At 43.2% G+C, this 26,887-nt stretch overlaps 2 protein-coding genes across 3 annotated transcripts in view; one reads left to right on the forward strand and one right to left on the reverse strand.

Moving 5' to 3' along the window:
* The first annotated feature begins 214 nt into the window (after positions 1-214).
* The window catches only part of caprin1b (cell cycle associated protein 1b), a 64,113-nt gene continuing 37,440 nt past the window's right edge, over positions 215-26,887 (forward strand). For both annotated transcript variants that reach the window (XM_047333596.1, XM_047333597.1), the window contains exons 1-2: positions 215-348; positions 6,467-6,551. In XM_047333596.1, coding sequence (XP_047189552.1) covers positions 6,475-6,551 — 77 coding nt within the window. In that variant the 5' untranslated portion in view covers positions 215-348; positions 6,467-6,474. The remainder of the gene's footprint in view (positions 349-6,466; positions 6,552-26,887) is intronic.
* On the reverse strand, positions 5,904-25,339 carry alx4b (ALX homeobox 4b). Its single transcript, XM_035641508.2, has 4 exons — positions 24,532-25,339; positions 16,131-16,444; positions 9,433-9,561; positions 5,904-8,646 (listed from the first exon to the last, which is right to left on the reverse strand). The coding sequence occupies exons 1-4, from the start codon at positions 24,872-24,874 to the stop codon at positions 8,326-8,328; spliced, it is 1,107 nt and encodes a 368-aa protein (XP_035497401.1). The 5' UTR covers positions 24,875-25,339; the 3' UTR covers positions 5,904-8,325.

Below are 26,887 nucleotides of genomic sequence, written 5' to 3' on the forward strand. Positions count from 1 at the left end.
GGAAGAAGAGAGTGAGGGATGGGGGAGAGGTGGGGCAGATGGGGCTCCGTGTTCAGTTTGTTTTAGCCCCCTGTTTGGAGAGGAAACGTTCATTGCTTGATGATTTATGAGTGCTGAGCCGCCCCGGGGAATTAGAGAGTCCCCTTTTCCTGCATGTAATAACCCACCTTCTAACATAAAACGTATTTTTCTCCTTTGTGTTGTGTTTATCCAGTGTGAAAGGTGTTAGGTCCGGTGGGGAGTTAAAGGGCCTGGAGAATCCCTTGAGGAACGTTCAACAGAAAACATACCAGGGGCAGACGATTCACATCTGCCGTGATGAGGCCGCAGAAAACCCATCGTGAAAATGTGAGAATCTAGAAAAAACACTCAACAACACAGTTTTCATATACAGGGCAAAATAATGCCACAGCCAACAATTGAATTGTCCTACAGTTACTGAGACCCAATAGAACCAGTGGCCTTGGACTCGACCAGGGGGCCTTTGTGAGGTGGTGTGGTGCCCACAACCCAGCGTGAAACAGGAAGTGAGCTGGAAAGGCCAGGAAATGAGTCCGTAGGGATGGGTTGTTTCTCAGGCCGAGCATCCCCACTGTCTTGCGAGATCTCTTGTGCTCTGTGACTCACTCGTGGAGCATGTGTTTTCAGTCCGCACGACTTGGATTTAGCTGATGACTACAAATAGATGGCCCGAGTCATTCCATGCGAAAAGACCACAAAGTGCTCTATGGTTACAAAGGAAAGGAAAAGACTAATGTTTAGCAGCCAGCTGTCAGCCAAATGATAGTGACTGTATGAGGCCACTTCATTTTTTCTCATTAGTTATCTCCTTTACATTTTCTGCGTTGCAGAGTTCTCTCACTGCTGGAGACTAATGTGCTTAGTTGCTCATTGCACACACAAGATTTCCCTCACCCTGTGGCCTTCGCTGTCTTCTCCGCCTGTCAGTCAGGACTGGGCTGATCCTGTGCACATGAGTCTGTGAGAGGTCAACTGTTGTGTATGTCTGACCTCTGAGCTCTGCAGCAGGAGGGCATGGTGCGCAAATGCACAGAACAAGGCCGCACTTGAGTGCACAATAAATCAGAAAGATGCTTCACCGCCCCCATATTCACAAGATTCATAATTGGAAGCATATTGCAGAGAGGAGAGACAAACTGCTACTCCGGAGCGAAGAGGTTGCAGAGGTTAGAAACACAGGCTGATAACAAACTTGAAGAGCGTTCGGAGGGAATCAGCGGACAGGCTGCTGGTCTCAGTATGTTGACTCTTAAATTTTAAAAGGGTGCACATGGGCAAAGTTAATAATTAGAGGCTTTAACAGGGTGAGACTTTTCATCACTACAGCATGCCAACTGACAGTTGAAGCATGTTTTATCAGCCATAGTATTTATGTTCTACCATGTGCGTCTAGTAAATACAAAAAGAAAGCTTCTTTAATAAACCTAAATAAATCTGGTCTTGTGTGTAAAGCTTCTGAAAATATTCATTTAATATATTTGTTACTTTAACTACGCTGCTGCTCTGGAACAATACACAAGTGCTGATTTAACCCACTAACCCAGTTGTAACATCCACTTTTCGTCTGCCCCAAACCTACTCTCATGTGTCAGTACCACTTTAAATCTTTTCCCTTCGCTGTTTATGTTAGCTTGTCAGAAAGCCACACTAGACATTTCCACACTCTAATAAACTGAAGTTTTATTAGTGGGAGTCAGTGAATGATGTGAGCCGTTGTGAGGCTGTTTCCACGGTAACAGGCCACAGAGTTGCCTGTCAGGCAGCTGGCTGCCCGTCAGCTGTTTGTTGCCCACTGTCAGCTGATGGGAAAACAGAGGAGGGACCGTAGACTGACCACAGAATAACAAAGCAAGCGGTTGCCCTCTCAGATATGTATTTCATTGAGGTTTGTCACTAAATAATTATTTCTTTAGAAAAGACTCCTCTGCAACAATCAGATAGTGGCGTCACAACAATTTCACGTACTGGGGGATGGTGAAACCTGTTGGTGACAGACTGGTTACGTTGCTTATGTACTTTACTTCAGAACCAGTATACTCTATATAGGGGTTGATGAGGAAAAGACAGTGCCAAGTTCTTATAAAAGCCTTATAATAGTTTACAAAATTACATAATTATTATTCTTTCACATTTTTTCTTCCTGGTCTGGTCAAGTAATTGTACCGTATTTATATAGTGCTTTTCTTGTCTTATCGACCACTCAAAGTGCTTTACAGTACAAGTCACATTCACACATTCATACAGCGCTTCTATACGCAGCACTTTTTCTATGGATGGTGCAATGGTCCATGGCCCAGAGGTTTTCGAAACCTTGGTTTCAAACAGTAGGTCCTTAAGTGCACCTTAAAATTAAGTGAAGAAGGAACCGACCACTTATTCTGCAAACTTTGACAATTGTCCCACACTGATTCTTATTTGCAGGTAAACCCATCTATTAAGAAGACATCAGGCGTGATTTTGGCATTTGCAAATTTGCAGCATTGCCGACCTGCACGACAGTTTTACATTAAACGCGATGAAAGTGATCTCAGTGATAGAGGCAAGTTGTAGATACGTTGATAGGGAAGGATGTCCCAGAGCCAGAGACCCCATTAAAAGGCACTCAGGGAAGTGAGGTATCCATGTTCCTCTCTCAGTAAAGCTCCATTCTGATCTTACCCCTGAGTCAAGTCCTCCTCCTACACTTACTTCCTATTACAGACACAATGACCTGACAGACCCTGCGAAGCATAGACGCAGTGACATGCTAGTTTAGATGTACTCCATTTTTCCTCTGAAATGTGCGTACAATGTCCCCGCAAGTATTGCTTCAATAACATTTTTATCGTAGCTCGGAACCATCTTGTCTCTTGTTCATGCTGTTTTATTTCTGCACTTTGATGAAAAAATCGAAAAACAGATGTCACCACTTTTATATCAGTGGTATATTCATGCTGTTTGGGATTAGTTTCGTATGTGTGACAAAAGCTTAGCTAAATGTGAACTGTTTACTGGCATTCTAGCCTTGTAATGAGGAACGTTTTACTGGACAAAGAGATGTATGTTGTGTTCCTTCCTCTTCGGCCGCCTGCTCCTCTCCACAAAGACGTGCTGAGGAGCTATTGTGCTGACTTATGGTCACAGCAGGAGACTGCTTCGCCTTTTACGTCCCTCAGGAAAGCATCAATATATCAAGCTTCCGCTGCCTCTTTTGATTTACAACAAGATGTCACTTGTAGTCATTTGAATCAGGTAGACCTTAGTTTCATAGTAGCACACGTGGCCTGTGTGAATTTACATGTCTGCGGGTGTTAGGAGAGGCTTGTCATTTTCCTCTGGCTCCAGTCTTCTGCAATTCATGCGAGTCCTTTCACCGGTCCAGAGGTGGGTGGAGGAATTTGATTTACTGTGCAAGCAACAATTTTATTTTCAAACCAATGGGATCATTTAACAGTGTGCGCTTAAGTGTCAGCTCTAAAATGTTACCTATAAGAATTTTTTTTTTAGCTGAAAGCTGATATAAGCGCTGATTTACGGCCTTGGCTTTGCTAACCATGGCGCTTAATGAGCAGCTCAAGCATCCACTTGTTTATGGAACGGGCTGATTGACAGGCCGACCAATGGAAAAATAAAGTAGTGAGCCAGGAATTGGATCTGTCCCCTCTTTGCCATTTCTGCAGGGCCCTAATGTAGTGGAGTGAACTTTGAAGTGCCCTAATGGTCTTCATGGTCCTTTAACCATGCAGGCTTCTATTAAGGGTGTCAGTGGAGCCTGGCTGGAGCAGCGTGACCCATTAGGTTTAATGAGAGCTGTTCAGGGCATAGTGGGCTGCTCTTCTTCCTCCCTGCGAGTGTTTATTTATCTCATCTACTCACATTTTAGACACACAGGGCGTGCAGAGGCAGGGGGAATGTCCCTTTACCCATAGTGCTCCAGTTGGCTGTTTAAGAATCTGATTTTATCAGTCCTGTGACCACAGAGCTCTGCTTTAGCAAGAGGGCCTCATAAGGGAAATAATTGGTGTGTTCCACGTGATTTATCATCAGTGATTAAAGAAAGAGAAGAAATTAGAAATGTGGTCTCTGTAGCTAAAGCCTGATATGTCTTGATACACTGACCCAAATAGCTCTATTGCTCTCCGAAAACAACTATTCAAAACGTATCAGTGAGCCAAACTGATGCACCAGCTGACGTGGTTCTTCATTAATATGGGCCTATCCTTTATTTTGAGTGGATGCCAAATAACACTCATACTGTTGTAAATACTTACTAGTGCCTCGAATATGAAATTTGAATAGGCAAATGCACAACTTACCACAGACAAACCATGGAGGTCATGGAATGGACAGAGGGATGAATATATTATTGGTGTTTTTGCGAGTTTTGCAAACAGATAAAGTGCATTGTAATAGTACTGTTACCATTTTCTAATGCTGTTTTGAAGATGTAAGTTTAATATATTTATTTTACTATTATTGCCATTCAAGGGACATAACAGAGGACATGATCGTTGTATCTCACGTATTTATACTGACACGTACAATTTTGCACTGAAGCAGGTTTATCTCTCCTTCCATTGTAATCTTATTGATGATCTCCAGCTCCTAGAGCTGGATTCTGTAGTGGGTGACAGCACGCTTCTCTTGGCTTTTTCACATTCTCATGCGATCTGAGCGCTCCAGTTAAACTCTTGCACAACTGTGGAAAAGACTGCAATTGTTGCTGGGAGCGAGCAGAGATGAGAGGGCTCCAACATTCTTTGCAGGGCAAAGACCACAGCAATGCTAAGATGTGATTTGGCACACATTATCTTTTTTTTCTTCTTCTCCTGGCCATGCCTTCCCTTTGTCTTACGTGAGAGTTGTCGTAAGTGGTTGTGCCTTCTGTGGATGATATTCAGCACAAGGTTCGAAATGAAGGGTGGATTGATCACAGGCGGCTTTTGTTGTATAGGAAGGGATATTTAGAAGAGCTTATGAAAATGTTTTTGTCAAGACTGTTTTGTTGCATGATTGAGCTTGTATTGCAAAAACAAAGAACATCTGTGTTAAACGATGTTGCATACTATATTGCATGACAGCTTTCGCTCACCACAGCCATAGCTAGACTGTTAGCCAAAGACCACCTGGAGGTATTTAAGGCCCATTCAAACTATTAGGCTCAACTTTGGGCCTAATGTCTCGGGCAGAGCATCCCATCTGGAAGCTGCTGATGCGAGAAAAAGAATGGGATCACATATCATCCACAGTCCCCCCAACCCCGCCGCCCTGGCCAACACAGTTTTTGTATTAAGTCCTTAATGTCATTCACTCTCGGGGGTGTGCGTTCTGTCTACACTCACTGGTCTTATACTGTTATTTAGCAGATTATCGGCATAAAGGCTTTGTAAAGTTTGTAGGGCACTATTGCAACCATGCAATGCAGCATTAAAAGGAAAAGTCGTCAAGACTAATTTAGCAACTGTTTAGAAGGAGCATTCTTCATTAATAATTGTTCAAGGAATAAACTTTCTTCAAACATGATTGAGATGCAATGCATTGCATTTTGCAAATGTGAAAATGACATTGTATGAAAAAACACTTCTTAGTGAGCAAAACAAACAGACGATGATGTGAAGTGTTTAACATATATCGGTTTAATGCTCTCTGCAATCTGCATAGTAAACTATTGGGTGTCTGTCATGTAGGAACTGTAATACAGTTTGCTTCACAAGACTGTGACTGTGGTCTAATCAGATGTGATTGATTGGCAAACAACTCAACTACTGTCCAAAACTGCAAATGCAGAAACCTCTCATGAGTTATAACTAATACTTCCCCAACTTAGGCAGGAAATGGTGTGATTCTGTAAGACCCCACCGGTAAGAGTAAGAGACCGAAGAAGAAAATATCTGGACTCATTGAACCATTTGAGATTCATTTATTTCAAAATCACTTCAAAACCTTCATCAACGGAAACAGCAAGTTACTTCTGTACAAACAAATGGATGGCACCTTAAACAGATCTCAGCGATACTGTTCTTGGTGTGGACGGACTTAGGAGACAGTTCTTGACTGTTGGGACCCAGAACCCGAAGCAAAGACACTACTGTCCCATTGAAAGTAAAAAAACAAAACAACTTAAACTGTAAGTGCAATAACTTATTGCAACAGCATATTATATAGAGTCACAATCAGAAGTAGAAATACTTGATTAATATACAAAAAGCTGCTTGAAGCAATAAGAAAATTAGAAAGCAATTTCAACCTTGGTAAAAGTCCAGAGCAACTCTTCAGAATAACACACATAACATAATTTTACACTTCTTGGCAATATTACTGTAATACTTCATTGGCTTATTTCTGGAGGTTCTTTATTTGACAAATAAGCTAGACAAATGTACAAGCAAAAGAAAAATATCATTTATATTGTTCACATTCGCACAATACGACATTATAACCATGAATTTTAATTGCTTCATTTCAGTAGTATCAATGTGGACGGAGCTGCAGAGGAGTGGAGCTTTGAGGGAGGACCAGCGAGAGGACCAACACACAGTCAACGCGACAAAGTAGGAATTCAGTCACACGTGTATAAATTTATTTTGACTAGATCCTGATTTTATCTTGAAATTTCGGTCCTCACATAAAACAAAATCGAAATGAATTCAAACTGAGTGGAGTCATGGCTCGTTTATTTCCTGGCATTTTATAGGCCAAACTATTATATAGCCTAATTGAGCAAATAATCCGTGGATTAATAGTCATGAAAAAACTTGTTAGTTGCAGTCCCATTCTCAAATAGGGCAGCTGTAGTGGGCACTCATATGTTACAATGATCAACCGGAATGAGGAGCAGAGCCAGACCTTCCTGCCATCATCCACACAGGGGAAAGAAAATGGATCTGTAGTCCAGCGGGCGTCATTGAGAGATCTGCCAAAAAAACTAACGAAGCCTGTCTCTAGCCTCAGGCTGCAGCCCGGCTCTGGTGACAAGTTTATTCCAGCGGGGTAATACACAAAGACACCCCTGCAATCACTGGACATACTCACCACATTCCTGCAGCCCTGCTCTAATGTCATCACATTACCTAAACATTACAGAATGCTCCTCGGGACGATGAGGGCCACTGATTTGGCCTGCAGTCTCTGGCATTTGACGGACTCTGCGAGCACGCACCGAATCAAAGGGTCATTTCTGCCGAACACACGCCTGTGGGTGAATTGATTATTACAGCTTGTGTGCAGTTTGTCTTCACCGTGTACACTGTGATGTACTTTGGTGTTCACGGGGCAGCGAAGCTCACTTTGATGCTAATTAAGTGTATCTGTTCCCGTTAGTCGCTGATTGAAGTTGGCGCGGTTAGTTGGTGTTGACGGCTGCTGCTGTGCGTTGCTGCGCCCCGTCTGCCAGTGGACACACTGTTTCCTGTAACCTGAGGCCTGAGCCTAGCAGGGGAACCTGTGGAGGCAGCCCTGGGGGAGGAAATGACATGTTGGTTTGAAATTGCTGCCAATCCAGTGACTGCCCTCCTCCCAGACTAAACTGGCACAGGCTATGTCTGCTCTTGCTCAATTAGACTCTGTTCGCTTATTGCATTCAACCTCTGTCTTACTTTGCAGGGACATAAACAACCCACTGCAGGCAAATACAAAATTAATGTTTGCTTTTATAACCAATTATTGTTTTTGCTTTAATGGACACTTTGCACTTGGAAGTGACAGAAAAGAAGCATGTTTATATGTTGCTTTAATGGAGTTACCTTGTTTCTGAAATGGCTTTTAAAATGAAAATACTGAACGCTCAGAAATGTATTTGAACTCGCACAAAAACAGCACAAACTGTGAGTGGGGCAGGATGGGTGGTAAAAATAAAAACGCTAAATGAAGCAAATAGTATGAATCAAGCTTAACTTTGTAAATGAAAATACTGTATGATATGGCTGGATTTGGCACTGAATTCCTGTATCCTATGAAGGTATTTTGTAAACCATATATATTATATTGCTTGTTTTACTTAAACCTGTCACGAATTTTAATGATACCCGGTTTATCAGGGAACAAGCACAATGAGACCTGAGAGATCAAGAATGAACTCATCGTCTTCGTCTTAGTCACACCTCTGTATTTCTCTCACTTTCAGCATCTGCTGATTGTCACAGTTGTTATCTTGGTTGCTTTGGCCGCTGTAATGGCCTCTGTTATCTCCACGGTCTCTCCCTGTTCATTTGACCTGTGTTATCATTAGTGCTCTCAGGAAAAGTCCCTCCTCCCTCACAGCGCTGGCTGATGGCTGCTCCGGAGAAGGGGGCCCTATGGGGGTAGGGTGGAACTGGGGCTGGGACATCATGTAGCCCAAGAGATGGCTGCACTGTGTTCCTTGGCCTTCATACGCAGCGCAGCTATGCTGGAGGACTTGCGGTCTGGATCAACATTGAGATCATAGCCATTGATTCCCCCTCCCATCCCAGGACCCCCAAACAGGCTACCCATGTGTGTCTGTCCCATGTGGCTGCTTCCTGCACTGGACACACCCAGGAAGTCAGAGACACCTCCGGGACCGTGAGGGTGAGGGGGCATGCAGGATGGGACAGAGTCACAAGGCACGACGCAGCCAGGCACAGGAGACGCTCCGCTGCTGCTCCCGATCCATGAAGGGTTCTGGATCTGGAGGATAAAACGTCAGAATGAATGTCATTAAAACAAACAAGAGTTCATCCTTTCCACCATTTACAACCATATATACATGTATGATTGTGATACCTTATGTAGTATCATGAGTACACGTGCTTGGTCCCAAATCCAAACTACATACTAATTCTACACGGTATTTATAAAGTATTTATAACAAACGTACTGTCATTGGATACTCTGTTAGCAGTTAGTATTCAAAATATCAATATATTTTACAATTTTATGCTAACAATAAACAGGACAGTAACAGGATACAGTACATGTAGTAATAATTATAATTTGGATTCATAAACCCCCTTTAAGGTACTCACCCCTTTACAGAGTGAGTAAAACTAAAAATGAGACAAACCAAGGATGGAAGATAAACGTAGAAATTCCCGCTGGGAATGTGGGAAGTGAATAAAACGGCAACTTTGTAAAACTACTGCCAATTAAACATGACACATCAAAATATTTTCCCTAAGAGTTGTTTTTTGTTTTCCAAGATTTTTTGGAGTATTTTCCCCACCATCCACAATTTATTTTAATTTTTTCCATCTGTGAACAGCTCCTCCACTGCCTTGCTGCATTGCATTGCATTGTGGGATAATAGTGTCCATGGACAGCAGCCTCAAGAATTGACTGTATTTATTCTGCAGTCTCTCTGTACTTTGGGTTGTCTTGTGGCCAGTGTGGACACACTACAAACAAAAAACCTGTTTAGAATCAGTTTGCAGCGTGGATTTGGCTTTGGAAGTAATTCTTTTTTTCTTTTTTTACCTGTGCATAGTTCTCAGGCCGAGTCAGTAGAGGCAGCTCGTAAGCTGTAGAGAAGTGTGTTCGGACCTGTTGCATCTGGCCAAAACGCTCCCTCTTCCTCCACTTGGCTCTGCGATTCTGAAACCACACCTGCGAGGAAAACAATCCATCAGGAAAATACCTCAAAATACAGACCAGCCAGTACTAAACTAAACGTAAATGTCCTCTTTAATATAAACAAACATTTCTCTAAGCTTTTGAATCCCTTTTCAAATCGCATACAGTAGACTCCCCGGTGCAGAGAGGGCCATCCTCTCTGTTCTGCAAGACAAAGTCAGAAACTGAAGCGCATAAAATGAAGATAGTGAAGCAAATAAATTCTGCCGCACATGAAAGTCAAGGCCTAGGTTTTAAGACTTGACGTGTCTTTAAAGTGCCGTCCATGTGAAAGTGGTGAGTCTCCCCCGGTGCTGCGCGTTTCAGCTCCTCCCTTTGAAACACAGGCGTCTGCCTCCCTTCATGCTGCCAGCGTCGACAGATCCACATCTGGGCCTGCAGCCATTCATAAATCACTCTGAGAAAGGTGTGCTCTCCCCCACATGTAGGCGCAGTGGGATACAGTGGGGAATCCCTCCGTATCATCCCTCAAGTAAAGGTTCAACTTTTGACCACGAATATGACTATTATTTTTATTTTTTGTTGTTGTTGTTTTTCGATCTTTGGGTTTATTAAGTATTGTCTGTGACATATGAAGTAGGATTTTCTGGGTCATTTGAGATGGAGAGACATGCTTCTTTTCAGAAAAGGTGTGTTTTCAGTACCTGCTGACAGACAAAGTGCAGACTACTTCTCCTTGACTGGAGCAAAGCAGGACTTAAGAGTGGAAGAGGTGTATGAAAGAGAGTGTTATGAGCAAAAAAAGTTTAATTTTATAGCCTGACAGGAATCCACAGCAATATCTTTTCAATATTAACTGTCAATGCTGTATCGTGCAGGGCAATGCACATACTATTGTTATTTCCATCTCTTGTCCAATGTCCATCTATCCTGGAAGTGAGATCTTAGCTCTTTCCCGTGTTGTGGTTTCTTTGCTTTTTTTCTTATCTGAATCACAGTGTCTGATAATAGTGCTGTACGATGTATAGATGGTTCATCTGTAAGAATTTACTCCAGTTAACGAGTGCAGATAGAAATCTGGAGAAATGAAATCCCAACATTGTTTTTGCTAATATAACAGCCATGGATTGACTGTAGCCATATGCTACTTGTAGAGCCTCATCCTCATAATTATCCTTTTGGCATGGTGAGCTCTTTCTTTTTTCTATACTTTGACTCTCACATCTTTTTTAGGGGGTTTCAAATTGACTCTGGACATGTTACTATTCTTGGTATTTATTTTCTTTATTTCAGAGATCTAACCTTTCTACTAGTCTTAGGTCAATGAATGAGATTTTATGAGAAAAAAATATAGGTATTTTGGAGGGCAGGGGGTGTTTTTGTTTTCATTTAAGGCCAATTTGCACATAAACTTTGGTAATCGTTTTTTGAAGGTTCAAATTGCGAGGGTAAAACTGACAACAATGACAAAAGATGTTTGCAAATTTTGGTATATTAACAGGAGGACTAATATACCTACTATAACTCTAATTAAGGCTGTTCGTGTGTTTTCCCTTCCTCTTGTCTCTTCTCCTTTCCCAACCATGTATCTGTGTTCCCAAACACAATCACTTATAATTTATATTGAGCTGTCTTTTTCTTTTTCCTTTGTTTTTTTCTTTTTTAAAGAATTTTCTCACATCTCCATGCAAGAGTATAGACAAGCAGAGTGGGATACTGGGAGTCCCCAAATGTTTATCAGTATCTATTTGTTAGTTGTCTGAATCTTATCCTCCTGAGAGGGAAGGGGAAACTTCTTCAAAGAGAAAAGAGAGAGCGATCCCGCTTCGACACAGGGGTTTGAACTTGGATTGTGGGTTGATTCCCAGCCCAATCATCTTGTGGTTTTCACTGTCCCTGACATGCAATTTCGCCTCAGTCAACCTCTTCAGACCCCACCACCCCCCCAACCCAATGTCTCTCTCTGACCATTTCTATCTGAGAACAAGAGTTTAGTGACAAACATCAGCTGTCACACAAAGATGGGATCTCCACAATGATCCTATCTCCCCACGCTTGTTTGTTTTTTCTGAAGATGTTGTAGAGGATATTTATCTAATGAGATAACTGAAACTAGCTGGTTCATTTTAAAAGAGAAGACCATAAATGGCCTCCTATGGTTGCCTACATATAGCTGCTGCCTGTGTTTTTTCAAGACGCTGACGTAAAGAAATGTCATCTGACTCCGACATTCCTCAGGTCAGCTGGCGAGATTAGAGGACAGCTCATCCTTGCAAACTGGTAAACCGATATCTTAGGTTGTGACCGAACCCCAATGTCAAGGTTAGGGGTTGTTGCCCTTTGAATTATATCATATGTTTGGAGGAGGGAGGAGGGGAGGCGCAGTCTGTGTTATATTCCCCTCAGGATTTGGGGTCTATTATTGTTTAAGGATTGTCATGTCTTTACTTTGGTGGTTCTTTGGTTTTGTTAACTCATCACAGGTTTCCCAAATATAATCCTCAACACAAACCCTGATGAGTGCAAAGCATATGTACGGGTATAGTTCAAGTGTCTAGAAAGTTATGACACAGTTTGATTTGTCAGGTTAATATGGCCCCAGATTTTTGCCTCTCCTTAATCTTAACATCAAAATTGCCTCTTCATCTTTCATCTTGTCCAAGGTCGCAAGAAACGTGGGTGTCAACGTTGATGACCAGCTATCCGTGATACATCTGTCTCCTGGTTGTGTCGCTTAACACAAGAAAAATCAGGCCTTACCGCACTCAGTATGCCAACCAGGTCTTTTTAGAGACCGTGGTTATCTCTCACCTCCCTAATGCAGTGTTCTTCTGGCAGGCGCACAGTGAAACGCTTACAGATGATCCAGAATACGGTGGTGCGTATGACCTTCAATCAGCCTGAAAGGACTGCATGTAATTTCTCTGCTCATCGACTTCCGCTGGCTACCCATTGCCCCCTCAAATCAGGTCACCAGTACTCCTCTACAGAGCAACTTTTTTTGTCCATCTAACCTATCTACTTGAACTCAATCATACAGACTAATGCTCCTTTTACGGACAGTGTTTCTCCAAGGAACATCGTTGAGCTATCAGAGCATGGGCGTCCCTCCCCATCTTCAAAAAACATCTTGAAGACTCCTCTCTTCCTAGAGCTCCTCCTCTCCTAACACCTCTTACAGCCTAACTCATTTGTAATTACCGTTCACTTTGGGTGCACATTGCCTGATCTCCTGCACTTTGCCTTACTGAACAGATCTAGCACTTAGTTTTCAGAAGATCAAGATCAAGGTACTGCACCGAAGCTTTAGTGTTGTCCCTTGGTTGCGATTTGCTTTGGATAAACACAAAATATAATTGTATTACTCTTACATCGCACCTCTTTTTCCTCATCAAAACAAATATGGTCTCCTGGCGCGAGTTGTACGACATAAACCAAATTCATATTAGTATAATAATTTTTTGGGGGTACATATGGATATTTATTTCCAATATTTTGCAGTGTTATACAAAATATCATATTTTTCTGTGTTACCAAAACATAACCCTAGCCCTAACCATGTGCAAGTTGAGAAAGAGTTTAAAACATTTTATGATTCTGGAAATACTTTAAGAACATTGGTAGTTTGTGTGTGTGTGTGTGTGTGTATATGTGTATATATATATATACACACTTGTATGTATGTATGTATATATATACACACATACACATATATCACATTTGAGTTCTGTGACTTGAATGTAATTAAATATACATTGAAAGCACAAGCTGTGGCTCAGGTTAATGTCTGTAAGATTAATATTGTACAAGTATTTCAGAGCTCTCCTATCATTTTGAAATATGACATTTTTATCAGTTACAAATCTATCGACTTAATAGTGATGGATCAAGATCGGTCCTCATCTTAAGCTCTCTGTCCTTCTTCCTCCCCCTACTTGATGCTCAGCCTCTTCTCTCTTCCACTCCAGCACCCCCATTCCCACAACACCGTCAACCCTCTCTCCATGTCTCTCCTCCCTCCCTCCTTCCTTTTAAGTCAGCGAGGGGAAGTGGGGATATTGGAAAGTGAGATGGGAGAATGTTCAAACTGGAGCTTGTTTTCATTTCATGTTTAATTTCCTGACGCCTAAGCCCTTGGCTTTCCGCAGCTAACCCCTCTGACCTTTCAGAGGCGTGCGGACAAGAGCAGGCACACACACACACACACACACACACACACACACACACACACACACACACACACACATTTACATAGTAAGTTATAAACAAAATTCAAAGTCTGTCACTAACTAAAGCTGTCTAAAGGGGAATCTCTCACACTCTTACTGGAACCTTTTATAAACAAGTAAACAAAACATGCCCCATGTTATAGTTTCTGGGTCCTGAGTGTGTCATGTTTCACAGAAAGTTTGCTCTACGTAGCCGTGCCTTTGAATGGCAGCAGGAATGAGACCCAAGCCGAATAGTTTGGCAGGAAGATCATTCAGGGAAGTCAGATGTGTCCTTTGCTGCTCCGTGTCTCCTATTCCCAAACACATAACATTTCTAAGTTTGTTAGAAAGACAGGCCAGCAGTGTCACAAGCGGACTCTCAATTATCGCGAAGGGTTTTTTTTTTTTCAGTTATTAACAACAATGACCCATTATGTATACTTTATGATGCCCAAAGGTGATATGATATTTACCAACTGCAAACACTTACTAGCCTTGTTTATTTTATTTAGCAGACATCTGCAATGAAGGTGGCTCGGTGCCTTTAGAGCTCAGTGTGCTTGGCGGTGATACAGTAATTGCTAAAGACGTTGACAGCGAAAGGCAGCTTACACAGCCATTAAAGAGCTTTATTTATGCTCCAGAGCCAGCAGGCAGAGGGAGAGGAAGAGGGAGAGAGGGAGGCCAAAGTGCACAACTCCAAAAGCAGCTTTGAAGTTCAGCCGTCTCACCTCATCTCTGTCATCCAGGGCCGTGGCAATTGATAGACTGCTTCAGCAGTCACTCACACACAGCCGCACCCCTCCTCCTCCCGAAAAAAAAGTAGGCAGCGTGGTGAAGTTCAAGTCTGAGGTTGAGAGCTAATTGTACCAAATAAACTAGTGGCAGCAGAAGTCACAGATTTGATTATGGAAAACTGCCAGCGACTTTATGAAGACATTCATCATCAAACTGACGATGAAGCTGTGGGACCTTGACATTGGCATTTTGGCAGAAAACATCTGTCCTCTGGATTTCAATGGCTGTTCTTTTGGAGATGAAAAGGATTCTCCAGTCGCTTGCCAAGCTTCGAGTGCCCCTTGGTATTCAACAATTGGATATCCCTGGACTTTGTCTTGATGGACCTTCAGTTGAAATTGTGGGGTTTAGTCTTGATTGCGTGCATATTTAGGGTCTGATTTGAGAGAAGTATGGGTCAAACCTCACAGTGACTCAACAGAGTCTGTTGTGTGCCTGTCAGATGAGGAAGTTAATTATATTCATCTGGGGGAATAGATGGGTCTGTGTGAACGCAACATCAATGTACTTATTTACTGTACCACCACACGGACCAGGCCAGGTTCTCTGTCCCTGACTATGTCTTGGACTATGCATGAAAATTGAAACTGGCATCTCAAAGTGTTTTTTATATCCTTGCAAAATAGCTTTGATGACTTTTCTTTTTTTCTCTTTTTTCCATGTGTTTTCCCTCCCAGCCTCCAGAGTTGTGCGGTGAAGTAGTTTGAACATGGTAGTGCTAGGGAGAAACCCTTGACCTCTGACCTTTTTGCAGAGCCTGCAGCATGTAAGAGCTAAGTGCAGAGTATTCCCTTAGTTCCACCCAACCCACTCTGATCTGAAACTGGCAGGCAGAAAGAGGGATTCAGAACAATGGGCCTTGCTGTCTGCTGTTCCGAACAATTCTTGTCAACACGCCAGTCTTGACTCTCCCAGCCCTCTTCCTCAGCTCCCCGAATGATTATTAGCATGCAAACATGGACTACTGCCCTCATACAGCAGAGCTCATCCTCGTGGACACGACAGCGTCACTAATTTCAGTTAGTGCCTCAAAGCGGCGTGTATTCAAGTGACAAAGCCCCCTAGTGGTGGTCGTCATTCCGACTGTAGAAAATTAGAATGTTAGTCTGTGTATGGAGGTTAGGGTGAAATAGATGGGTTGACAAAACATTGTACTGTAACAAAAGGAAATTGCAGTTTCAATTCAAAATCACAATCTAGCAAGATTTTGATTATTCACAAACCTTGACCACATTCCTATTATTGTAAACATGACAGCAAAGCTCCTCTAACCGTGACCCAACCCACAGTGTTTCCTCACCCCTAACAAACCTACCGATTCTTAACCCAAGACATGCTCTCGAGTTTTGCTAAACATTATCAGACATAGTTTTGTGCCGAAACCTGACCAAACCATATCCATGGCGTATTTGAAAAGATAGACAATTGATATCATGCTCAGACTGTGTTGTGTTGTCATGTGTTATGCGCATGGATAAACAACGCGTTTCCTTGTTTAATTTGGAGGACTTGTTGGCTCATGTCGATGCAGAAAGGGTTATCTTTATTTATTTATTTTCTAGTTGTTTTTTGTATGTAACCTGGGGTCCTCACCTGTACACGAGCCTCCGTCAAGTCTGTCCTCAGTGCCAGCTGCTCACGGGCATAAACATCTGGGTAGTGTGTCTTCTGAAAGACTTTTTCCAGCTCCTCCAGCTGGTAGCTGGTGAATGTGGTGCGATTGCGTCTCTTCTTTCCTTTGTTGCTCTCAGCCTCACTTTTGTCCAGGGGGCTTGAAAGGTCGGAGCCCGGCCGCTCGCTCGGCCCCTTCACGCCAGGCTCCTTAAGGTTCAGGTAGCTGCCTTCCATCCCGGGAGGATCGACACTCTGGGGCAACTCGGACTCTGTCAGGCCGCTGTTGTCTTTTCCTGTGTGTGTGAAATTGAGAAGGAGCCAGAAAAAGTGTGGGAGATTACAATCGATCATACTTTGTTCTTTTTAAAGGTGCACTCCACCAATTGTACACATTAGGTTCAGTTTACTCATCAAGAGACGTGATATTCAGAGGGACCAAAGTTTGAAAAAAATACTTGAGCTTGTGCTGAAGTCTTAAAAGTGTTAAACACAAAGGTTGCATTACAAACCGACACTGTCGGGTTTGAACGGAATGGGTCTAATGAAAGCTGCTTTCCAGTTGTGTTATGGGAAACGTAGAATCCAGGTTTTTGAGACTCACTCTTGCAAAAAGAAATCAAATCTGGACATGTCAGCGTCAGGTTGCTTGGAATTTGGCAACCCAGATTTTGTGACCCATTAAATGAAACATTAATTGACTGGAGTACCCCTTTGAATTCTGTGATATGACTTAATTGCACTGCTAAAAATAAAAAAAGTCAATTGAAAAGAATGATAGATTTTGAAGTGTGCCTTTCATTCAACTTAAATATTAAGTATAATCTATTTTAACCAACCATTTTGGAGCCACATTTTTTTCAAGGATATAATAATAGTAATTATAGTTATAATATAGTCAATATAGTCCTGTAATTCAAGTTGTTAATGTATGGAATATTCGGCAAAGCAATGTTTTCTGTTAAATGTGTCTGAATGAAACCAGGGTGCCTCAAGACCATGTCAGTGTGTGTGTCTGCTCATCATCACGTTACTACGTCCACATGAAATGACATTTACTTTAAGCTTACATCACCTCTGAGATGTTTGTCTTTGAGGTTCACAGGCCTTGTATGCATGCGGCAAGTCTCACAGTCCCGGGGAAGAAATGTCTTTTCTCTGTTTGAAAGGTGTGTCACTGCACATTGGCGTGTGACCTCTGACACAACCATCACAGGCCTCTCCCTCACATGTCTCAATCACGCCACATGAAACCCGAGCCACGCAAAAACCTGCTCCGTCTCGACGCCGTGTATGGTGGGCCTTGTGTACAGAGGCTGACCACACTTGCGCCCAAAGCCTTGCCCCACACATGTAAACAACATTGTGTTTGTCACCTTCAATTTCGAGAGCGTCCATTTTGTGACAGACCTCGCTCTGTTTCTGTCAGCAAATGCCAGCTTTTTTTTTTGTTTCCTTTTAGGAGATGAAGAAAGCTGTCCCTTCTCCTCCAATAAACAAACAACTGTGTGAATAAATAAGCTGAAGGGCTCTGGTTGCGGGCCAGTGACAACAGTGTGCTCTGTCAGACTCTCTGTTTGTCTTTCCTGCAAATGGGCACGGGGAGCGCCCCGTCCTAACTGTATTGGTTCGAAACCAGCTCATTATGGTCCCCGCCATGAACGGATCTGTGAGTCTTGTGCAACACCGGCATCGCTTTAGTCCAGCAACATTTCTCTCTGAGGTAGATCCAGCTCAGGATGATTGACTTTAATAGTTTTATGCTAATGTGCGTGCCTTCTATTTTGTCGCTTTGCATTTTTGTCAGGAGTGATGTCAGTAATGGTCTCCTGTCATTCCCTGAAACCCAGGGCATTGGGTGAAAGGGAGCTGACACCTTGTGGCACATGGTGACTCTCTGAGCCAAGTGCTTTTAGTGGTTAGTAAGATGACTGAATAGTTGTAGGGTGATGAAGCTAGGCGGTGGCTGCCTGCAGCATGCATGTTTGTTTTCATGGATTAGTACGCCTTTTGGCTAGAGTGTCCCACAATGAGCTGTCAATCGTCATCCCTTCAGAACTGCAGCAGCCCTCCCCTGCTCTCTGGCTCCGACTTGCCCCTATCGAGACGCTAATGGAACAACACAGCTTGCCCAGCTGGAGTTCATGACCTCATATTGCTGTGGCCCACCTGTCAGACCCTCTTACCGTCTCCACGCTGGCAGATGTTCTGACATCACCAACCCCTGCATTGGCCTCATATGCTCAAGCTCTGTGCAATACTTTCGCTCTAGCCCTGGGCAGGAGCGTGGGTGCAGCGTTAAGAAGTAAGACGGGTCAACGCCGGGTTTCTGTTTGGCATTTGCATCGGTGAGAGAAAATGCAATTATGCCCCTGAGCAAGGCATATATCCTGTTCGGCAAAGAGTCCAGCTGGGTGCACAGATGAAAAAGCTGGTGTGTTTGACATTTTCAGCCTTGTACAGGAATATATCGCCAACATTTATATTGGAATCTGCACTCATCCGACTGACAGTTCTGCCGGCAAGGAGCAGTCAAGGAAATGTGCTTATTCACTTTCTTAACAAGCATTATGAGCTGTCTTGTCTGTACAGTATATATGAAGCTTAGCTAAGCATAAAGACTGGAAAACGCTTTACACAATTAACACTGGAATCTGCACAGTTCTACCTTAATCAGTGCCTTCTCCCTGTCGAGAAGTCCAAACGCATCTCTCTTTCTCCCTGTCAGGCTAACCACGCAATCGTTTACCACAAACATCTTCCAGTATTCACGCATGCTGAGCTGTCTCTTCTGCACGCTGTTCTGCAGAACACAGCCATCACACACTGCTTTCTTTTGGGAGCCAAGATTCCACTGTGTTGGCTCCAGTTTTTCCTTTTTCTTTTTGGCATTCGGAGGAATGTGTTTTTTGACTGTTGTTTCTCGTTTCGGGGAGCCGTCAACGTACAGTGTGCACGATTGCTCCATATATCGACGGCTGATCCGGCAATTTGCCAGAGTTACCCGGTGACAAGCAGCAGACCTCTTCATTTAGCTGAGGTCAGATGTTTACTAGGGTCAGCAATTTAATCACTGCTGAAAACAGAGAGAAAACATCAAAGTGTAATTTAACTGGTTGTAAAGCAATAGGGCACCCTCTCAGTTTTTATGGAATGGGACGGGGAGGGTCAAGTAAAGCCAAATAAAAGAAACACTATAAATTAGTAACCTGGGGAAGGGTTAATGACCAAACACTAAATAGGGAAGGGAATGCTTTTAAACAGAGTGCTCTAAAATGTTCTCTCAAAACACTCAAAGCTGACAGCAGCCTGCCACTGAGGCTCTCCGCCCATTATTACTCCTTTATATGGACCCTATCAAGTCAAATCTTCCATTGGCCTTGGTAATCAACAGGTGACTATTAGTGTTGCATTCAATGCCGGTCCGCAGACGTGCTGCGGGCCGGATTTTCTTTCCGCAGCGCAGTCTGAGACCTGATGTTGACTGTTGTATCCTCGGTGGAAAGGAGGCTCCCAGATGTTCCTGAGGAGAGATCTATGTCAGTGGCTCACGCAGGAATGCAGATTCCCTGGGAAACCAAAAAAAATCGTTCTGTTCAGCCTCAGCTCCTGATAAATTGACACGATCATGACCTCACTACTGTCATAATACCTTGGGCCGTGGCTGACACTGCCTCATATCAAAGTCCACAGAAATAGTTTGAGATTTTGTGTGGATTTATTTTTTGGGTGGGGGGGGGGGTTGAAGTTAGTGGCGGAAGTGCACAGGTTTTCTCCTTAAGGTAGAAAAAACCCCATCAAGCATTAACCTCTCAAGGTCGTGATGAAGTTAAGTTAAGTTGTTCTAATCTTTTTGATGCTGCGATTGTATTTTGTTTTCTGTTTGATTGGGTTTGGTGAAAAACATAAGTAGTGGATCTTTAACGGAAAAGGAATTGAAATCAAATGGTATTATAATCATCTGCCTTCTGAAAATCAAAAGTGCATTTCACTATCACATTTATACTGTCAGTCACATTGAAATCACATTTTCATGAAGTAGTTTTTCCTCCTTGTAGTCATCGAGGGGCATAAAGGACGTTTGTTCGTGCGGACAGTGTCACTCAGTGGTGATTACTTTCCGCTCCTGGCTTTTGTTTAAAGAATATTTCAAAGCAAAATGAGATGTGTCTCTCTGCTGAGAGCAATCTGAGGAAGAGAAAAAGAGCTATTGTTAATTATGGAACTAAAAGTGATCGTAATACCTTTAGCCTTGCCCAGTATTTTGGTTTTCTTGTGTTTAAATCTTGAGACATTTCAGTCAGTAAGCTTTGATGCTTATCTATTTTATTTACTTTTTTGACGATACCATAGTACTCGGGGATCACGCTTGCACTATTCAAAACCTCTTCCTGCGGTTTAGATTCAGCGGATAGTCCATCGATGAGCACTGATAAAAATGCACGGCAGCTGGTTAAAATTTTCCAAATCCTTTCTATAATCTGTCAGATGCACGCAGATCTCAGGTTGGGCTGTGCCGAGTTACCTTCCCCTGCGAGCGAGGTGGCTGCAGGTTAAGCCTGTTGTTTCCTGCACAGCAGCATGGGAGAAGATCATTTAAAGTGGCAGTGAAAAGTTCTCATTACGTGAACTTTTCCTTTCATGGCAGGCAAACTGCTGTGGCTTTACCTCTTGAGTCACACATTTATTTAAGCCATTATGCTTTAACTAGTCCGGAATTCGTCCTATCAAGCGTTCACTTATTATATATTCTAATTTATTCTGGTGCGAGACACATGCCGGCATGATCACAGGTGTCACCCTAGCATTTGCTTATTGTTAACATCGACCCAATGTGTTAGTCATCAGCACATGCATATCCTGTGACATCACTTCCCCGAGCCTTTTAACGTGTACTTAGAGCACTATATTTTGACAGGATGCTTTTAAAACAGTGCCAGGACTTTTTGGGGGTCTTGTTTTGGTTTTCATATGCTGAGAAAAATGTTTTTACATATCACAGGATGCTTCGATATCCCACTGAAGGGAGGAGGGGTTGTTTGAAAGTTGTGTTAAAAGACAGAGATGACGGGGCACAAACAGCCTGTAGAAAGTACCAGTGGTCCCACAAAACACTTCCTTTCTGTATCATCACATGCAGAACCCAACCTCAGTAGAAACCATAAGCCCATAAACACCAGGATTTTACAGATTTCAATTTCCTCATGACGAAAATATGATAGTTTAAAAAAAACAAAAGTTCAATTATGAAACAAAAGTGTATGCAGTGCATTTCAAAGGCAGCGAGTCCGGTAAAGTACATGCATGTAAACAGTCACTCCCACACGTGTGCGGCTTTCCCAGAAACCCAAAGTCTCTCAAATCATTACCCAATCTCGCTGTCCGTTTCTGACTCGTTGCTTATTTGTACAAGGTATTGTTGAGACGGGGTTATGTAAACCAGTCCCACTTTGTCATCTCGGGGACTCTCTGTAGCTTTGGAGATCTGATGTTTGGGGAGTATGAATAATAACTATAGGAGCTAGTAATGCACATCTGCCTTGGATTAATGCAGACCTCTCCCGCAGTGCTGCCCCGCATTCCTCGGCACTCGATCAGCTCCAGGGGTTTTATTTCATCCATTGCTCTGTGAGCAGGTAGACGGCTCCATCCCTGTCCTCACAGTGGGACAAGCTCACTGTGCAGCACGCACTTAAATGAGCAAGCCTGCCAGCCTCAGGTACTACTGTGCAATTTTCTATTTCAATGAATATGGTTGGGGGTTGGAGGTTTTATGTACACAAAACCTAATACTTGAGTTTAGAGATTAAACATCAACAAGAATATCTGAGTTGGAATTATAGAGTCACTTTCAGTAAACTGACTCTAAAGAAATAATTTGCCAAAATGTTAAGAAGTGTCCTGAATTAAAAGTGTGAATATCATGCAGCAAAAATATTTCACATTATGATAAATAATTTTAACAGAATCTGTGCAGTTAATCTACGTCTTCACCTTAGATGCTCTTGTCTTTTTGTGTAATTGTAAATATTAACATTCCTGCAATTTTAACATACACAGACAAATCTTCAAAGAGACCATATAGCCTAATATGAGACATTTTATTTTTTGTTGCGTCTTGATGCGCCCAAACACCTTTGAACCATCCTCAGAATGACACAGATGCAAAATGTTTTGCCGCCATGCAAATAGCGTTTAGCACATTTGTAGCTGAAATTGTCCCACAGAAACCCCCCTGTGGATTTAGGAGAGAGGACTTTTGTCATCGTGGTGGAGATAAACCATCAGCATTGAGCAATATATCTCCCATTGAGGACCACACAAAACAGTACAAGCCTGTTGACGCCTGAGGCTTTGGCAAGACCCCAAAGTATCCTCCCCAGAGCCACGATGCCTTCATCTGGCTGCAACATTTTCAATAATAACATTGCAGAGCTCTCCTCGGGGGGAGGCATGTCGCATTTAATGACGGTGTTTAAACGGTTCTGTCAATGCACTTGCCAAATCAGTTCACTTCAGTGCAGGGGTGCTCCAGTCTGTTGGAGGCATTGCTCCCAGACTCCTGGGAAAAAAAGAGTGTCAGTTTAGCCCGAAATAAAGAGTGGCTCTGGTTGTTTCTCGTGAAAACAGATTACTTTGCAACTTTATGGATGTGTTTTGGCGGTGTGCGGTGCTGGCTACTGCGCAACAAAAAGAGAAATGGTGTTACTACAGACCCACGGAGCAGGATTAAGGGAGTTTGATTTAGTTTGTCACACCAAATACTTCAACTTACACACGATTCAACATCGAGTGTATGCAAATATGTTTTGGGGGCCGTGTTCACTGCCTGGTTCTGTGCCGCACTAACTCTTACCTCCGTGCGCAAATCGCAGATTAAACAAAAATGCATTAAAGGCTGATCTGCGGCAGAAGCTTCGATCAGCGTGCGTAAATCACAGCCATGATCATGACAGATGTTTTCTTCTGTAACATCACGATAAACATCTGGACTGGAAATGCACAGGCGCCAGCGGGTCTGATAGTTCACCAAAATATATATTCATGTCGTTTTCAAATTTCTATAATTAACACACACTACGTTCTTATAGTCTATTATATTCTGTGTATTTTAAGGGATTCTTCCAGGCCCTTTCTCTTCTCATTTTAAAGCCTTGAGTCTCACAGTACGATGGTTTTCTTTAAACGGCCTAAATAGTGCAACGAACTGAAACCTGTAAATCGTCTAAAGCTTTCATTTCAGATTAATGATATTTGTCAGAATGGCATGGCAAAATTTTTTTTTTTTTTACATTTACTATTAAATTGACTGTTTTATTATGATCCACACATGGTGAGATTGTGGCCTAACCTGCAGCTGCCCTTGGCCTTTATTCACTAATTCGTACAGTAGCTGTGGTGGTAGAGCTGCGCCAGTGGCCATTCGGCTCCTCTGTTTATTATTGAAGAAGTACATGTGCTGAAAATAATAACATTAAAACGGCAACGAAAACAAAAGACGTCTGGTTAAATTATTCAAATAGTCCAGCTCGCTCGCTTCGCTCTTACCAACCAGAGTTTGGAGTTTTTCCCCCCCGTTTGTTTTCGTGTTATTCATGTGCAGACGAGTCTGGGTGAAATGTACATTTACAAGTCCCTGGCACGCGTGTGTCGTTGAAGGAGGTGATTCCGTGTGGACAATAACCGGTGGAACGTGTGACAGCTGCTGCCGCTTCCCCCGGGCCGAAAGAGCAAATGCGGTGGAGAGAGGAAAGAACAACTTCCAGTGTCTCTGTAGCCTGTTCACGTCATTAGGTCAAGAAACACAAAATACACAGATCCCAAACTCTGACATGTGAACCTCTCGGTCAGGGCGCAGGAGGAACCCATTACCGGACGCGGTGCTGAGGGTGCAGGCCCGGACCTACAGTGCGTATCGCTTTTTATACTTCACTCGTGGTTGGGTTTCCTTTTAAGAGGAGTATTACGTTCTGTGGTATTTATATTTTTGTAATTTTATCCGATTCCCACTCCCATGCACAAAGATTATAGCCTGCTTTCGTTACTTGTCTCGTGAGAGCTCACGGTTGCCTACATCACGCCGTAGTGAAATGAAATATGAATTTATGATAGAAACACGCACACAGTTAAAGTCGGAGGGAGGCTGATGGAAGCTGGTGAGGTTCCCCTCTCCCTCTCCCTCTGCGCTCTGCGCGCTCCGATTTGTGACTTTCAGATGCATGTGTTTGACACTACGAGTAAATTTCCATCTTTGCAACCATCCCCTCTTGTCTTGCATTTCCGTTAAACCCGGGGCCAACGTGTTTCCCCCCTCTCATCGGCCACAGTCCCACTGCGCCTCTGCGCCTCTGCGCCTCTGCGCCTCGCCCGTGCGCGCACTCACCATAGCAGGCGATGAGCGAGCCGTTGTGTCCGCCGTCCGGGTGCAGCTTGCCGCCCTCGGGGGGAGTTTTGCAGGTCGGTCGCTGCATGAAGAGCTGGTACTTGCTGAAGTTGCCCTCCTCGGCGCCATCCAGCGACTGGCACTCCGCCTGGAAGGGGCTGCGGGACTTCTCTCCGTACGCCTGCCCTTTGCCCGGGATGAACGTGGGGCTGTATTTGTTCTCGGCGGTAGGGAAAGTCCTGAACGGGTTCGCCTGGTGATCCCTACCTTGCGCAGCGGCCGTGCTATAATATGAATCCATCGATGTCATATCGCAGTATGAGACGCACGTATCTGCGTTCATACTTAAAAAAAAAAAGAAGGGATATTAAAAAAAAAAAAGAGAGAAAGAAAATCCACACGGTTCCTTCTCTCCCTCCCCTTCTCTAGGCGGCAGATATTCTCCCCAGATTCTCGCGCACTGACAAACTCACACTGACGCGCGCGCACACTCTCACTGGCGCATCTGGGACTGGTTAAAAAATGAATCAGATGTTTTCCAGAGACTTGCAGACTGAGCGAATGCTAAAAGCCCCCTGAAGGTTTGTCGGGGTAAAGAGAAATGCCTTGCTCCAAACTGATGCCGCCTCAGTCGCCTACAGTGTATCTGACAAACGCACGCACGCACACACACACACTCACACACACACACACACACACACACACTCGCACACACACACTCGCACACACCCAGCAGTCCGACCTATACAGGCTCCACATACACGTGAAGTAGGCCCACACCGAGCTGCAGCCTGCGCTATTATGCAGCCAGTGGAAATGGGAGGTCAGGCTCAGAAGGGGGGGAAACACGCGGGAGACACAACACATGACATTAATGCAATAAGAGGATGAATATGACGGCTTCAGACCCCGGGTCGTGCCACTTTGAGAAGTCATTTTTGTTTTGTTGAACTTTAAAGCCTTTGAAACCGCGCCGTGTCCATCTCTGTCAGTGGAGCCGCACTGTGTTATTAAAAAATATATATATTTATATCCTTATTGGGCTTCTTGGCTTTCCCGTGTGCAGAAAGACGAGCAGAAAAAAAAAATCAAGTGCAAATATTGCCAGGGATTTAGAGCAATGCCAGCGCATACAGTCAGCCGACGTTATAAGCTTTAATATTACTCAAATATTTCCTTAGTGTATTTGCTTAATAGGGCCTGTGTTAAACTGTTTGACCAGGACCTGATGTGAGAAGTCTGCCACTCGTAATGATGGAGCATTAGAGGCCACCGTGGCATACCACGACTCCCAGGCCGTCCAATCGGAAGCTGGCTTCCTCTAAACGTTTCATTAATCATAAGCCATTAAACCTGAAGTTCGTCCAAATACTTTGCCCCGTGCGCTTTGCCAACTTGGTAAAACGACGCCACGCCAGACAGACAAGCCCCGAGTCGGCCAGTGGTCAAATTGGATACGTTTGAATAACGTGTGTGAAACGTCTTAAATCTGACGCAAAGTCTTTGATTAGTATACAAGGGGATTTGTTTATTGGTCATAGTATTATTATGAGTATGATTATTATTATCATTTTTATTATTGTCGTTTTTATTATCGTCGTTTTTATTATTGCCGCTTTTATTCTTGTTTTTGTCGTTGTTGTTGTTAGTGCCCTGTCTGAATTGTATTTTAAAAGAGACGAAACGAAATAATTCTTCGTGAGAGGCAATGACAGGCCTTTCTTTCTCTCTTTCTTTCTTTCTCTCGTTCTTCATTCTTTTCTTTCTTTCTTTCTCTCGTTCTTCATTTCTTTCTTCATTTCTTTCTCTCTTTCCTTCTTTTTTTTCTCCAGCACAATTAACGAATTAATTACGAGTCTTGAGACAAGGGGCTTAAGTCATGTCTTGTCGCTGTTACAAAACATGATGTGGGCCACATCTGCAGTCCAGCTCCGATTGGTTAGGCTACATTAAGAAAAAAAAAAAAAGACAGATAAAAGTATACAACCACAAACGATTCAAATCACAAGCGGTGGCTGGTTTTTGGCTCCTAATCCAAGGGCCCTCCCCAAAAGCAATAATCGTCTAGCATCTATTAAGTTACTCGTTGTGAGGAGGTCAAATTATTATTTGAAAGTTTAATTATGAGAAAAAGGAAAAGTTAAAAAAGAATTAAAAGAATTAAAATATTCTGGTTTAGGCCCCGTGCACGTGCACGCGCACGCGCTCCCCCGCGCCTGTTCTCTCGGGCTGTGCAGGTATTCGTTAACGAGACGAAGGGTTTATTCGTAAAAGAGCCATATTCCCCAGACAAACGAGTTCAACTTCGGCTGCCAAGCACACCGAACCCAACATGAGTTTAGTCATGTTATTTGTT

Source organism: Scophthalmus maximus, chromosome 7, assembly GCF_022379125.1.
Source record: "Scophthalmus maximus strain ysfricsl-2021 chromosome 7, ASM2237912v1, whole genome shotgun sequence".
Classification (NCBI taxonomy): Eukaryota; Metazoa; Chordata; class Actinopteri; order Pleuronectiformes; family Scophthalmidae; genus Scophthalmus; species Scophthalmus maximus.